The sequence below is a fragment of the Micromys minutus genome, assembly GCF_963924665.1.
Source record: "Micromys minutus genome assembly, chromosome: 10".
NCBI lineage: Eukaryota > Metazoa > Chordata > Mammalia > Rodentia > Muridae > Micromys > Micromys minutus.
In genome coordinates this window covers 43,251,838-43,267,456 of record NC_137979.1, presented here as the reverse complement: position 1 = coordinate 43,267,456, position 15,619 = coordinate 43,251,838, and the positions used below count along the sequence as shown (strand labels likewise).

Here is a 15,619-nt window from a genome sequence, read left to right as displayed (position 1 = left end):
CTGGGACATGGGACCATGCCTTCGCTTGGGTCTCCTGAGCCAGAGCCAAACCAACATCAAGCTGGGCCTAGAAAAGCAAAGACTGGCCTCAGTAGGGACTTGGCAAAAATTGCTGATCCCAACACAAACACTCGTTTTCGTATTATAAAGACATTTATTTACTCTATGAAAATAATGTACAATAAATATTTCCCCTTTCCTATTATTAAACAGTTTTAATAAATAATCTACATCTAAAACTTAAAAAAAAAGAGGAAAATAGGTCCCTCTAGTTCTTTGTAAGAAAACCCTCTCCCACTAGAGTTTTAATTATTCCTGAGATTTCGTTGGAAGGAGTTTTACCAAGTGGAATTTGTGTTTGTGTGTGTGTGTGTGTGTGTGTGTGTGTGTGTGTGGTTTTAAAAAGTGAAGAGGAATGAATAAGACGCTAATTCGTTAATAACCTCGATTTTAACAAAACACATAAATGTGACTAGGAGTGGAGAAGGCTCGGATTTTTTCCCCCCAATAGCCAAGGAGGACCGGATGGAAAGGCCCAAAGAGAAAACTGTTAGGGAAACTGCAAATCAATGGCACAGAGCGTGCTGCTGAAGAAGTCCAGCTCTTCCTCGGAAAATGGCACGGGGCTGTCCAGCGAGCCTGGCAGGCTGGGCGAAAGGCCTCCGGACATCTGGAGACAGGAGTCTGCTGCGAAGAAGTTGAGGTCCGGCAGGAAAGGCGAATCCTGCCGCTCGGGGCAGGCATCTTCGGGCAGGGGCTCGCTCTGCAGGCCTCGAGCTCTGAGCATTGTGCAGCGGGGACTCGATGCGCCCACACTCTCCAGGGCGGTGGCAGGAGGCACCGGAGGCGGTGCGCCCCGGGGCCCCTGCGCGGCCTCGGCGGGGAGGAAGCTCGTTTCCCGCAGCCGATGAGATGCGACGTCGCCAGGGCTGACCATGGGCTCCTCGGCTGGCTCTCCTGCGTCGTCCTGGGCGCTCAGTCCGCCTGGCTCTCCATCGGTCGGCTCTCGATGCTGTGTCTGTCGCTTGTGTTTCATGCGTCGGTTCTGGAACCAGACTTTGACCTGCCTCTCGGTGAGGTCCAGCAAGGCCGCGATCTCAACCCGCCGCGGCCGGCACAGGTATTTGTTGAAGTGGAATTCCTTCTCCAGCTCCAGCAGTTGCGTGTTGGTGTAGGCCGTGCGCAGTCTGCGGGAGCTGCCGCCGCCGCTCTCGGGCAGTCCGGGGCCATCTGCGGGGAAAGCGCCCCTGTGTTATCAGAGAGGTCTCAACACAGCCTCGGTTGAGCTGAGATCAGGGGCACCCCATCGGCTAAAAAGACTGTCAGCAGTCCTACTCAGGTTCCCACCCCACCCCCACAGAGCTTCCCTCTGTGTCTTTTTTTTTTTTTTTTTGCGCTCTTCCACGTAGGCTGACCGGACCCGGGTCAAGTCGGTGCCTTCAGAGCCGCCCACGGGCCACGTAGGGGGCGGGGAGCAATTTCTCTTAGCTTCCAGACCTCAGAGCCTCCCTTCCCCAGTCCTCCCAATGGACCCCTCAATTCGGAACTTTCCAACTCAACCTAGGGAGAGGAATCACAGATTGTTCTTCACCCGTTTCCTTTCTAGTTTTTGAATTTCCTCTTCTTCCCTAGGTTTAGGAGAGCCAAAAGGATCGCATCTTTTCCAGGCTCCAGATGCGATCCTAGGCACATTTCATTCCTCTACACACAGAAAACGGGGAAACACTTCAATGGACTCGGTTTCTTCTAAGCACATACGGAAAAAAAGCACCTTCTCCACCTTCAATCGGCTTCCCAAATCTTCTGGGGTTGGGGGTGGGGTGCTAGCAGTGGCTAGGCCCGAACCCCCAGCAGGATACTCTGCTTCCTTAACCCCAGACCCACCGACCTAGGGAACCCCACCGGGCTCCCCATCACCTCACATTCTCCCCTTCTCTTCCAGATGCCCCTCACCCCGCCCCTACCACGCTTACCCACCTGATGGTGATCCGACCCCGGAGGCCCGGACTGAGGAGGCAGCTGGAGAAGGGGTTGCGGCGGATTGGCTGGGTTTCTTGGCGGATTTCTTCTCTTTCATCCAGGGGAACTCGGGGGCTGGGGGGGCGACGGGGAGTGGCGGCGGTGGCTGCAGAGCAGGCCCATCTCCGGCTTGCTTTTGGTTCCCTGGTCTCTGAAGGGTGGAGGCGCCGAGCTGGAGGCTGGGGAAGGTTTGCTCCAGAGGAGGAGGAGGAGGAATTAATGTCGACTCCTTGATTGATGAAGTTTGAAATGTCTCCAAGACAGCGGGGAAGGAAGTCAGACACTCGGCGAGCGATGGCTGGCTGTTTATAAACCCAATCTCCCTCTCAAATTCAAAATTCATGGCTTTCAATGATGGGGGAGGGGGCCTGCTGGGGGGGGCGTCAGGAGGGAGGATCAGAGGGACCCCCCTCTCCCGCCCCCCCCAGGTTTATGCAATGGAGCGATTTCGTGGGGGAGGGGGGATTTCGCTCTCTCTTTTTGCAAAAATTTAGACCTTTATGATTGTATATTGCTGATAAATAAAAGCGTATGGGGACTCTCTCTATTAAACCCAGGACTCCGACGAAATTGCAGGGAATTCATGGTCACGGGACCGGTCTCCGCCAATCGCTCGTCTGGGCCTGGTGGAAAACACAGGCATTATTTGCTTTAATTGATTCAAAAACTCCAGAGGACCACGACCTGGATACCATAAGGCTTCCTCCTCTACCCCCACTTCTACATCGGGACCCCATAATCTCTCCAATAGCTCTCTTTGCCCAGAAAAGCCAGAAGAACCCCTCCCTTCCCTTCAGAGACTGTGTGGTGGCGGAAAACAACCACATTTAAGGGAGAAATGGAGTCAGTTAATATGCTTTCTTTATGTGGCGGTCAGTAGCCTCTAACCCCCACCACCACCTCACTCCCCAAAAGCTCATTTGGGAGGAAGTGGGAGTAGAAAGGGGCTCCCACGCCTTGGGGAAAGGTCAGTATTAAGGTGAAAATCAGAAAGAAGGTGGGTGATCCGGGGCACCAGCCAGCAGCAGCAGCAGCCCGTCCACCCTCTGAAAGCTGCAGTTCACACTTCAGAAACGGACAAACTGGCACACAGCAGGATGATATATGCCGGGAGCACTTTGGGGCATGGACCTACCTCCCCAGCTATGCGCCCTAGATTCCAGTCTCTGCTCGGTATTTACAAGCAGTTTCTTAGGTCCACTTGCCTTCCTGTTGGGGTCATCCATACTCACACTGTGACACCACAACCCTGACGATAGGAGGGTCTGAGAAGGTCTAAGGTGACAGATGTATTCACAGCCCTCAAGGTGTATCTATGTCTATATTTAGGAGCACAAGGTAGCCAGCCATCCGCTTAACTTACAAGCTACAGTCAATGCACAATCTCCCTCTGGACAAAGAGACCTTCTCCCTATATTTGCCCTTGAGCTGCTTTTTAAATCCCTGGCAAGGAAAAAAAAATCCCTAAAGACGGTGGGAGGGGGATGGAAATAATGACCACCACTGAGATTATATTCTGCTTTTGGCCCCCAGAGAGGAAAAGAAATATTTTAATGTATTCTATCTTGAGGAGTCTATCATAGGCTCAACTTTAGAATATTTCAAATTTCCTAGAGGAAGGAGGCAGAAAAAAACAAACAAAACAAAACTCAGAGCCACAAGTAATTCAAGTAATTCGGTGGGAAACTAGGCCTCAAAGCTGAAAATGAAAAGTCGAAAAGTCGACCTGGGGGAAGATTTTTAAATAAGTGGGTCAGAGGGACCAAGAGGAGATGAGGCGATCAATCTTAGCCCCCTGACAGCTCCCTCCGATTGCATCAAAGAATTTGGCTCTTTGGGAAAGCAGAGGGAACAGCCTAAATTCCACATCCCTTAAAAAGGCCTGGGGGGGGGGGTGTTAGCAAAAGAGCAAGGTGATTCTGGGAGATCTAGGAAACAGATGGGAAATGGGGACAGAGGGAAGGCGCTAACTTGGGTGGAAAGTTTGCCCCAGAACTCCCACGGCTCCGGCCTCCCCTCCCCCTCTTCGCTCTCTGTCGCCCAGCCTAGAGGAGAAGGCTGCTTAGCCAAGAAATGGCAACTCAGCGGAGAGCTGGAACTAGAAACTTTCTGTCAATGTAACGTCGGCGTGGGTGGTGGTGAGTATTTAAAGAAAGAAAAGAAAAAGAGCAGAGAAGTTTGCGGTTTGCCGGGAAGCGGGGGAGGGTGGAGGGCCTGAAAGCGGTGGCTGCAAGGACAGAAAGAGGCAGGCTCTTGGGAAACTGCTCTTAACTAGGCCAGCAGGCCAGAGAGGGTGGTATGTACCTCAGCTAAAACAAAAGAAAACAGTATGTACATATATTTTCCTGTTAGCAGAGAAGAACCCGAATAGTTGCTGACTGGAAGGGAATCCTGGGAGAGGGCCTTCCTTCTCCCTGGGTACCTCCACAAGTTCTGAAGCAGGCTCCCCAGCTGGCTGCAGTCTCCAAGGCCCAGACTGTCCTGGAGGAAATACAGCTCTCTAACCCTTGATGACAGATTTTACGGCCAGATTAGTGAACAGTAGAAAACTTGGTGTTAAAGGAGGGGGCAGGAGAACCCTCCCTCCCAGAGACACCCCTCCTACCCTGCCCTCTACCTTACAGCACAGATTTTTATCCACGTTTTTAACGGCTTTAGATGGGTACTTGGAATCTGGAAAACAAAGGGGTAGGTCTTATTTTGCACCCCGTTTCTTATGTCTAGTTAAATTCTCTCTTATCCGGGTCCTCTCCAGCTAGATAAATAACCAATCCACCTTCCCTCACAGCCAAACATGATCCTTCTGTAGTTCCATCATTCAGAAATGTTATTCAGGGAAGAGAAAAGGAAAGACAGACCCTTGAGCGTTATTTGATCCCAATCAAACTTTGCACGCTCCTCTGCCTTTAATTTATAGCCTGACCCAATGCTAAATTGCTTGCTGCCCGGATGAGCCAAGTCCAGTTTAAAATATCCTACTTGGTGGGGAGGGGGCGTATTATTCAGGTTGTTTTTTTTATCGTTATTTATTGTTGCATAAAGACTGTAATTACTAACCTTGGACTGCCAGGATACAACATAAAAATGAAAATCAGCCCTTGCATTAAGTCTGAGGGCCTGGAACGATTCTTATCCCCCAGCCTCCACCCCATATCACCACTACCACCAAATATATGCTCCTAATTAAGCAATGCGGGTTCATCGCTTACAATTAGAATTATGTAACTCTTCAGGAGGCAGCCATTGCTTCTCTTTCAACGAATTAGCTCCATATTTCAGCCTCCCTGTCTCCTTGCTCTTATCGGGTACTGCAACGCAGTGGTGACATTTCATCTTTGACAGACCTCTCCATCCTCGCTCCAATGTGATAAAACTTTTATGGAACCAGGACTAAGAAATGAAGTTTTCCCAAGCATCATGGAAACAGAGCCTCACGTTAGCCTGGGGACCATCTTATTTATGCTTGGTTTCTACCACTTCTCCCTCATTCCCTTCTCTTCCCTGGCAGGAGAAATCTTCCTCTGCCCTGGGCTTCCTTTAATGATTGAATTTCACTTTAGTTTTAAGACCTGACCTGAGAAGTCTAGGCCTCGGTTTGTTATTGGGTTTTTTTTTTCCCCCAGATTAATCATTTTCCTTTGTTTTCATTTTAGACCCAATGATAGTTGGGCTTCGGGTCACGTGACAGCCTCACTGTAGCTCCGGAAGAGAACACGAAGTTTAGGTTGTCTGGAAGAAGCAGTAATAAGCTAGATTTTTTTGGTTGGCTTATTGTAAGCAGGGGGATGCATGGAGGTGGTGGTCACAGGGACAAAGGGGGCTAATGACTAAGAAAAACAGACAGGCAAGGAGACTGAACAGATTTAACCCAACAGTCCCTTCCCTCCCCCACTCTTTCAAGCTTGTTACTTAAACCTTAGCTGAAGAACTTGGCAGAATGGTCCAGACTGGTATGAAAGTCAAAAACTGAGTTGCAACCAGGAAGAAAAGCTGGGGAGGGGGAGACAGGGGCCTGAGCAGTGGGCAAAGAGGCTGGGAAGGGTCACAAGTGCCTTCCTTCTAGGGGACATTTGGCCATTAGAGCCTTTTTCTGCAAGCTGGACTGGGCCACCAGGACAAGATAAAATTGATAACAGAAAGTTTATTCAAGAATTGTTTTGACAGACAACTCTTTTAACTAAGGGAAGAAAATAACCACGGAAGAACAAAGGAAGTTCCAAGAGAGAATTAACCTCTTACTCTACAAATTCAGGACTATACAGTGACATTTAGGAGCTGAGTTCATGCCCTTTAGAACTAGTTACAACTGCTCATCAGTACGAGTTTAACATAAATCTACAGCTCTTGTCTAGAATACAGTAAAAACTAAAATAGCTGGTTTTACATGACAGGAAACACAACATCCTTTATAACAAGTAAATACTAAAAAAAAGTACATCTTCCTTTTTTTTTCATCCCTCATATAAATACATAATGTAGGGGGATAAATAATACAAAAAAAAGAAAATATTTTAACAGGCTATAACCAATAAATATATATGAAAATGTTCACTAGAACACACGCTTTTTGAGGGAAGCTGGACGTCTGCAGACCCAGACATCTCTCACAGTTGGTTTTTTTTTTTTTTTTTTTTTTTAATATCCATTAAAATGTAAACTCCAAGTGCAACAAGAATGCCCTGCCAGGAACTGGAGCAAGGTCCACAGGCCCAGCCGCAGCACCTGCCTAGGACAGACAGTTTGTTCAAATATACCCTGTTTTCACGTTAAGTCAAGAGAATGGCAGAAGAAAAAGGAAAGTGGAGAGTTTTCTGTGGAGAGAGTGGGATGGGGTAGGAGCTGAGAGTCTGTAGAGCAGGCAAGCCTCCGGTCCTGACAACATGCTTGCCTTAGCCTCTTAACCTTTCCTCAAAAGAAAAAATATATATATTTATTTATATTATAGGCAGCTCTAACTTTCAGGATATCTTACCATCCCTGAGCCCTCTGAACATGGTAATCAATAGGGGTGGGGTGTAGATATGAATGTCCTTAGAGCAGAAAACCATAGGGCTAGATAGGACGGCCACATAGCAAGAAGCCTAACATAGATGGGGGGAGGGGCAAGTTGAAGCTTCAGGGAACTAGGAGAGAAACATACTTTGTGCCCTTAGATTTAAATGTGTTTTCTTATTTTTCATAAGGAAACTGAAAGGGAGAACAAAACTAAAATCAAGATTTTTGGGGAATTACCCACAGAGATGCAAGGTAAGTTGATTGCTTAATGATAGCCAAGCCATTAAGTTTTGAATGTGCTTCTCGGCCCCGCTCCCTCTCTACCCCACTCCACCTCTCCAGTCTGAAATTCCAACCTGGTAGTGCTGGAACCCTGGGAACCCTGGGGTTGATGTGGTCCCGTCTCCAACCTGCTGTGGATTCCTTTCCAAGGGTGTTGTTGGCAGGCAGATGGAACCGGGCATGGAGAACTTTAAAAGACAGCCCCTCGGGCCTGAGAGCGGGGAAGGCACCCCAGGCCTGTTCTGTTTCTGGAAGCCTGGTGACAACCCCAACACGCACCTCTTTCAGGACTCCAGACCGCGCCCATTCCCCCCAGTTCCACCGTCTCCCAGGCCCTTAACCTCACCCCACCCTCCCCACCCCGCCCCTCACATCACAGGTGTGTCAGTTTGGGCGCTTCTTGGATTCTACCCTGAGGCGGTGCGTGGTGAGAGGAGAGGTCTGTGTACGTGGGGTGAGGGTCACAGGGTCCGTGATGCTGGCCGGGGGCCATAGGGGCCGCCCCGTTGTAGTCCAGGTTCCCCGAGGGGTGGTGGGAAAGGTGATTGAGGCCGTAGAGGGAGGGGCCGGCAGGGGGCGGCAGCGGATCCGCGTAGCCACCCCCGCCCACATAGACCGGACTGCCCTGCATGGTGGGCGTCCCATAGGCGCCCCCGTTGGCTTGGAGGACGTGGGGCTCATACTCCGGCGCCGGGGTCGGGGGGTACTTCTGCGGGGCGCCGCAACCCTTGAGAGGGGGCTGGTAGTTGGAAGGCAGCGCGTAGGCATTCTGGTGGCCTTTGCCGAAGGCTGGTGGGGATGGGCTGTCGTAGCTGGGGGTCATGGAGTGTAAGGCGTTCATGAAGCCGGCCGTGGACTGCATGGGCTGCGGGGGGCTTCCGGCCGGAGAGGGACCCCCGGAGGACGAGGCCAGCCCCTTGGCCTTCTGGTCTTTCTTGTACTTCATGCGGCGGTTCTGGAACCAGATCTTGATCTGCCGCTCGCTGAGGTTCAGCAGATTGGCCATCTCGACGCGGCGCGGCCGGCACAAATAGCGGTTGAAGTGGAACTCCTTCTCCAGCTCCACCAGCTGCGCGCTCGTGTACGCCGTCCGCGCCCGCTTGGACGCCGCCGACCCCGGGGGGCTCTTGTCCCCTCCCCCGCCGCCGCTGCCGCCCCCGCCGCCGCCGCTGCCACCGCCGCCACCGCCGCCGCCGCCGCCACAACCTTCTGCTGGACCCGAGGGGGAGGGGTGGGAAGGGGAGAAAATGAAATAAAAGATAATTACTGAACACGCCGAAATTGAATGCATCGTTTCTTAATAAATCCAGGCCTGGACTCGGAGGCCCCGCTGCCCTCCCCTTCGCGTCCCCGCCTCCTCCTCTACACGCCCCCCCCTTCCTACCTCCCGTCGCATTAGCGGACACTCTATAATAGTGGCATTTATTAAGAGACCTGTTCTCCTCTCACTGCCCCGGCTTATGAAAATTTGATCATGTCACACAGACAGAGAGCTGCGTGGCCATTTATTTAGGGCTAGGTTTTTGCGTGTGCGCGCACCTCTCCCCATATATCCAAATCCAAGTCTGAGATGATTCCTGCCTTCTGTCCGCCCTCTTTACAAGACAGGTGACGGGGAACACCTTGGGGGAGGGAGGACTGGACACTGGTAGGCAGGGCCTGGAAGTGTGGCACGTGGAGGCTGCAATGGCTGCAGGCAGGGACCCCAGGCTGCCTGAGCGATGGTGATTAATATCCACAGTAATCATACTTAATAATAATCTATCCTGATGACTCTGTGCCCCCAGGCAGTGCGGCCTTGGGAAGGGCTGTGAGGCCAACTGTCCCACCTCCTGGAAACTCTTGGAGGCCCAGGCGAAGGATGGTTGGAAAGACTGGGTGTTGGTCAGGTCAGGGGTCATCAGGTGGTGAGAAGTAGCTAAAATACACTAGGCAGCCACCTAATATTGTTTCCGAGCCGCCTCCTGGGCGCCTTGGGGTTGAATGCTGTAATAACAGTGACATTCCTGGGCTGGACAAAAGCTGACGGGACTAAGAAGGCAGAGAGCTGGTACCTGTGCCGGGGGAGTTGTTTTTCAGCTTGGACGTTTGCCTCGACTCTTTCATCCAGGGGAATATCTGTTTGGTGAGGGTGGAGTTGGAGCCGGCACCGCACTTGGGGGGGCCGCTTTTGCTGGGCCCGCCCCCGTTATTGCTGTTGCTAGTGGTACTGGTAGGTGCGGCGCTGGGTGGGGGTGAGCCTGGGGGTGCTGGCAGGGGTTCTGGGGCCAGGCCTGGCCTCATGCAGCTACCGTTGAGCTCCTTGCTCTTGGCATGTGGGGCGGCATTGCCCAGGGACTGCAGGGAACACGCTGAGCGCTGGTAGTCACCCTCCAGGTGTGTGGCGGCCTGAAAGGGGGGCTGGGGAGGCCCGTCGTAGCCGAAACCATTGCTTCCAGGGTACGAGGAGTAGCCTCCGAAGAGCGCAGCTGCGGTGTTGTCGTAGTAGGTGGCTTTCTGCATCGCTGGGCGAGGCCCGGGCAGTGGGTGGCAACTTGCAAGGGCCTGATACCCTCACGACCGGACATTGGCACCCCTGGGGGTCACGTGACACGCCGGACCCCCCCCCTTCCCTTTCTACCCCCCTCCTCCCGGGTCTGTTCCAAGCGGCTGACCTGCAGGGCGAGAGAAGAGACAGAGGGGGAGAAGAGGACTGGGCCTCGAATCCATCTTAGGAACTAAAAGGGAGCTGACATCAATAGTTTTTTTTTTTTTTTTCCTTTTCCCCTTGCCAGTATCTCTGCAGCAGACGCCAAGACCAAGTATCTAACCTGACATGGATGTTTCTCACTTCAACTTTAATTTTAAAGAAAAAAAAAAAACACCGATTTTCATTTTCTTTTTTTTTTTTTTTTAAACAAAATCAAGACTACTCCTTCGGGGAATGCTTAGGAATAGAACACCACTGCTTCATGGACTATTGCTTCTCTCTGGCACCCGCGCTCACCCCTGGCCTCTCCCACAATTTCTCCTTACACCCCCCCACACACACTCCCCAACCCTGGGATGGGGCAATTCCAGGGAGAGGGAACTATTAAACTCCAAAATAAAAGCATCTCAAAGGCCCTCCTTCCAGTAGTGAGACCTCTTTGCCCTCCTGTCTCTCTTCCCTCCACATCCTTCCACCTAAACAAAGTCTAGCCTGGAAGGAACTTGCAGATCTTGGACCCAAGCCGGACAAAAAGCAAGTTCATCTGGGACCCTTCCCTCCAGGAAGATCATAGCAGCCTCAGGCAGAAAATTCCTGAAGATTTTTAACCCCAGAGGCAGTGGAACCACACTTCATCCATCTATGTCCCATCTGAAGGTACCATCACCCCCAGTCTTGGCTCAGGCAGGCCTGGGACCTAGCAGTCAGAGGCCCCGTGGAGCCTCCAAATGGACCGTGGTTGTTTAGATTCCCTAGGCAAGACCGGTTGGTGCTATGGCCATTTGGCTTGGGTCTTCCCCCATCCTTTCCCTAACAGTCTGTTTTCTTTATTTCTCAGGGGGAAAAAAAGAAAAAGACAAAGACAAAAAACGTGCAGCTGCTGGAATCTCTTTTCTATTGAGATGGGGGAAATTATTCAGGATGATAGAGACTCACAAAATAATTTGAACAGTATTCGGTCTCTGGATTCAAAGGGGAGGCTGTTTACTGAGGCTCCCAGAAGCAATAAAATAAAATAAAATAATGGTCACTATTTTAACACCGCCTTTTAAAAAGTGCAGCAGAAAAATAAAGCTGGACCGTGTCGGGGGATTTTGTATTTGTTCCGAGATTTCTGACCACTTTCCCTCTTTCTCTGTGTCTTCTCCAGCCCTCTCTCTTACTTCCCTAAAACCTCCGACTGAGCCTCTCAGTGTCACGTGCTTTGGGCAAAACTTAAAATACTATCCAGCCCGCCTGGCCAACTCTAAAGCAAACTTGGTAAGAATAAAATGAAAGGACTTTCAGGTGGTGTGAAAGCCCCTCCCACACGAAAACGCTGCCCTTATGACACATCAGTACTTAAAAGGGAGCTGATGTAGCCCTGAGTTCCAATTGGTTTCTGGGAAATTTTTTTGTTTCTGGAAATACACATGGGTCTGCAAAGCAGCAGGTCCTTCCAGGGAGGACTGGAGTTCAATTGACCAGGCTGACCCAGTCCCTTTATTATTATTACCATTAGCCTCTGATGATTTAACCAAAATTAGCTTCGGAGCAGCCCTGTCTGAAAGGGAGAATTAATTAACCGACATCAGTTGAGTTTGTTATTAATAGACAGAGAAGAGAATGAAATAAAAACCTTGGAGGGGGGTAGCTGGCTGGGTCCTGGCTTTATTTAGTCTAAACGATTGTTACAGCAATAATGATGGTGGTGGTAATAATAATAGTAATAATAACAACAACAACAACAAATAAAAACCCAGTAATTTGACTAGACGCCTGGGGCCCGAAATTTCTGTCGCTCCCTCAGCAATAAGCCCCAAACCATCGCAGGACAGAGGCCAGGCGAGTGTGGGAAGCGAAGGAGCCAGAGACGGGATAGGAAAGAATGGAGACTCCTCTGGCGGTGAGACAAGGCCAGGAAGGTTTGTGGATTCGGAGAGCCTCCAGCTGCCGCTGCTGGCGGGCTGTCTGGCCACGGCGGCGGCGGTGGCTGCCGAGGAGCTACCAGCCTCCTGCTCGGGCTCGGGGAGGTGAAGAGAAACCGATCGGGACGCCGAACTGGTTAGCTGCGGCAGGTTCCAAGCACACCGGGTCGGGCCCGGGCCGAGCTCCGCGGCAGCAAGTTTGGCGCTGGAGGTAACCGAATTAAAAGGCGCCTTAGCAAGGCGCAGAGGCCTGGTTCAATGAGACTGTAAAGAACCCGAAGGTGCCATGGGGGATCTGAAATCTGGGATCCAGAAGAGGGGGTGGGGAACAGCTCTACCCAGCCAAACAAGTCTATTTCCCTGGCCTCCATGTTGGAAAAATTCAGACTCCATATGGCTTCTCGGAAGGGTGAGACGGAGACGATGTCTCAGAGCTTCCCCTCAGGATCTCGCTAGAACCCCACCTTTCCAGGCTCACTCCTGGGAGAGCCAGGATGGGTAACAATAGCTGGAGAAACCCCAGGAGAGAGGATATGCGGCCTTCCAGGACTTAAAAAAAGAAAAAGAAAAAAGGAAAAAAAAGGATAAGAAAGGGGAAGAGAAAGGTTTGGCTCTTAGCAAACGGGGGAGAGGGGATTCTGCCCTGGATCTGGCTGCTAGAAGAAAAGCGGAAAGGGAGAGAGAGGGAGGGAGGGAGGGGGGGAGAGAGAGGGAGAGAGAGAGGAGAGAGAGAGAGGAGAGAGAGAGAGAGAGAGAGAGAGAGAGAGAGAGAGAGAGAGAGAGGAAGAGAGAGAGAGGGGGAGAGGGAGAGAGAGAGAGAGAGAGAGAGAGAGAGAGAGAGAGAGAGAGAGAGAGAGTCGCTGCGTGGAAGGAAGCTTAAAGCTTGTGAACTCTTCTTGAACCGAGATTGGAGTCATATGGGCCATAAATCATTGAGACATACTCTCCGCCATTCACAAACTGATAGCCTATTTCAGTCCAGCTTACCTTAGCCACCGACGAGGGGAGAACAGGCAGACATAATATATATTCACATCGAGCCCCAGCGCGAGCGGCAGGCGAGAAATCTCCCCTCCTTGAAGGCAAAGGAAAAAAAGACCACTGTTTAAAGCTGCGTCGCCCCCCCCCCTTTCCCAAAGCCACCCCGGCTGGGGAGCCCGAGGGGCAGACCGGCCAGAGGAACCGCTCGGCGTCCGCTTCAATTCACTCGGCTTTAGAGTGGGGGGGTGCGCAGAAGGGAGGGGTAGGGGAGCGGAGGAAAAAATAGCAGACCGAAAGGTGCTGGGAGACTCGGCTCGCCGAGAATCCAGCTCCGGGCTCCAGCTCGGCCAAGCCGCCACAGTGTGGTTGCCCTATAAGACTGGTACGCCCTACTCTCTGTAACAATGGCCTCTGCTTTTGCACAGGGAAAAAACCACACACACACACACACACACACACACACACACAAGCTCGCCCCCCCCCACCTCTCCCCTTTAGCAAGCATAGATGCCTGATACGGAGGGAAGGTGATTGTGGTGATGAATTCTGGAGGGGGGGTGACTCCCCCAAATAACAGTGTGAAGCAAAGAAAGTAGAAGGTGGTCTTGTTTTGTTTTTTAAGCAGGAAAAAAATGTTACATTTAGATGGGGCAGAAGAGAAAAAGGCAAAGAAAGCCAGTGGAGTTCGCATAGTGCCCCCCCATTCAGACCTCACTATTGGACCATTATACTAATTCAAGAAAAGGCCTCTGGAGACTTAGCCAGAGGTTGGCTTGGCCCGGCCAAGGGTGCTGGGTGTCCCTCTTGCTCACTCCTAGAAGGTCCACGGAGACTTTTCTTTAAGTAGACACTCCTGGTGGCTGAGTCCCTGATTCCTGTCCCTGATCCCTATCTCCTCCCCACCCCCATCCCCAGTCTCTAATGGGGGAGGGGGACAAGGCCAGACTTTTACACACACACACACACACACACACACACACACCCCTTTTGAGAACAGACAACTAGCGGTGAGCGATGATTAAAAACCCAGAACATCTTGCAGGGGGAGTGGGGTTGGGAGGGTGACAGAAGAAGGGGTCCTGTGGTTTTTAACTGGAGCTCCAGACAGCCGGTCAGAGAGGAGCTCTGAGAACTTCAGTGAGTCGTTTCTGTTAAGATTCTCACCTCGGGACAGGCAGAAGGGGCTGGGGGGGGGGTGAAAAGGACATTTGTGCTCAGGGAAGATGGGAACTCCAGAACCGCTTCCTTTTGAATGTGCTGGCAGACGGGACGAGGATAAATATCACTACCTAGAACCAATCTGTTTCTCTACCACCACCACCACCACCACCACATTCTGCTCCGCAAGACTTATGACTCTTGGCACAAGCGAAGGAGGCTACGAAAGCTGAAAGTTTTCTTAGGGTGTGTTTGAACAGGGCAGGCAAAGTAGGAGGCCTGTAGGAGGAAGACAGGAACCAAGAATGTAGGTGTCTGCAATTTTGGGGCAGGGGGTGGGGAAAGAGCCACTGGCAGCAGAGACAAGAAGACAAAAAGAACCCAGGCCATTTCTACGGCTGGAGTGCCCGCAGGCTGTTTAACTGCTGACTTAGAGGATGACACAGAAGGCAGCCTGTGTCTCTTTTCTACACACACGGCTTCTTAAAGACAGATCCAGCCAGGAGTCTGTGCTTTTCTGATTAGGACTCTTGTTCCTTTGCCTTCTCCCATCTGGACACACCAGGACAGGCATGGGACGGGACGGGGAACAAAGGTGAGAAATCTCTAGCTATTGTCTCCCCTCCAGAGAGGTTGGCATGGTCTCCACTAGCCTTAGCTCTCTTACCTTCCCCTCAAGGCTCTTCTTTAGGGGTGGTAAGGGATGGTCTTTGGCTTAGGGCCCCACTATTTCTAAGACCATCAAATCAGGTCAAATGGGCTGGAGCAACTGGTTTTTCTTGGGCCCTGTTCTACAGAAGGAACCTGTGGTCTTCCTACCCTTCAGCAACAGGAGTCACATGCAGACCCTGGATGTGAAACCTGGGATCCTATTGCCTCCCCAGAGTTGACGGCTAGAGGAAGGCTGGGGGGGGGAGAGGGTAAGTAGAGAAAGTGGGAGCCAATTTGTCGTGTTTCTTAGTAGTATCAAGAAAAAAAAAATAATGAAGTGTTTGGGTCTCATGCCACGCCGCCAAGAGCCTCCTGGGGAACTGTTTTACTATCCAACATCTTTGATGAGAGATCTACAGGGTGAGATGCCAAAAGATTTTAGGTCTGGTGGGTCAGCAGCTGAGGCCTGGGAGACTTCCAGAGGCTTCAGGAAATTTATATCACCGACCATCTCCTCTGCTTCTAAATAAAGAGGTTTTTTTTTTTTTTTTTTTTTTTTTTTTTTTTTTTTTTTTTTTATGTGCTTCAGAGTCCTCAGCTCTTCTAAAAGCTACCACCACTGGCTAGAAATGGCTGTTGTGAAATTGAGAAGAAACCTGGTCACCTTTGGGACTGCACAGCTTTGCCTAAAGGGATAACAAAAGAGCCTACATATCACCTAGCCACTGCTGTCGGCCACATCAGCAGCCAGGATTGCACTGGGGGGGGGGGGGGGATGGAAAGAGCATGGAGTGAGCAAAAGATCATCTCTTTCCAAGCCTTCTTCACACCTGGTGGTCCGAGAGAAAGGAACATCCAGAGATGGGAGCAAAGGGGGGGGGGGCCTGTGGGAGCCAGAAAAGGAGCAAGGACAAAAATTCAGAGGATATGCACCTCC

General features: G+C 51.3%; 2 protein-coding genes across 2 annotated transcripts; both read right to left on the bottom strand.

The window, feature by feature from the left end:
* Positions 1-341: 341 nt before the first annotated feature.
* On the bottom strand, positions 342-2,362 carry HOXB2 (homeobox B2; the record flags this gene model as incomplete). Its single annotated transcript, XM_080923866.1, has 2 exons — positions 342-1,230; positions 1,978-2,362. 2 exons carry the CDS (start codon positions 2,360-2,362, stop codon positions 551-553), a joined length of 1,065 nt encoding a protein of 354 aa, XP_080779992.1. The 3' UTR covers positions 342-550.
* A 5,307-nt stretch (positions 2,363-7,669) lies between these two features.
* HOXB3 (homeobox B3) lies at positions 7,670-9,798 on the bottom strand (the record flags this gene model as incomplete). The annotated part of the gene is made up of 2 exons (XM_080922660.1): positions 7,670-8,508; positions 9,351-9,798. 2 exons carry the CDS (start codon positions 9,796-9,798, stop codon positions 7,670-7,672), a joined length of 1,287 nt encoding a protein of 428 aa, XP_080778786.1.
* Between the last annotated feature and the right edge of the window lie 5,821 nt (positions 9,799-15,619).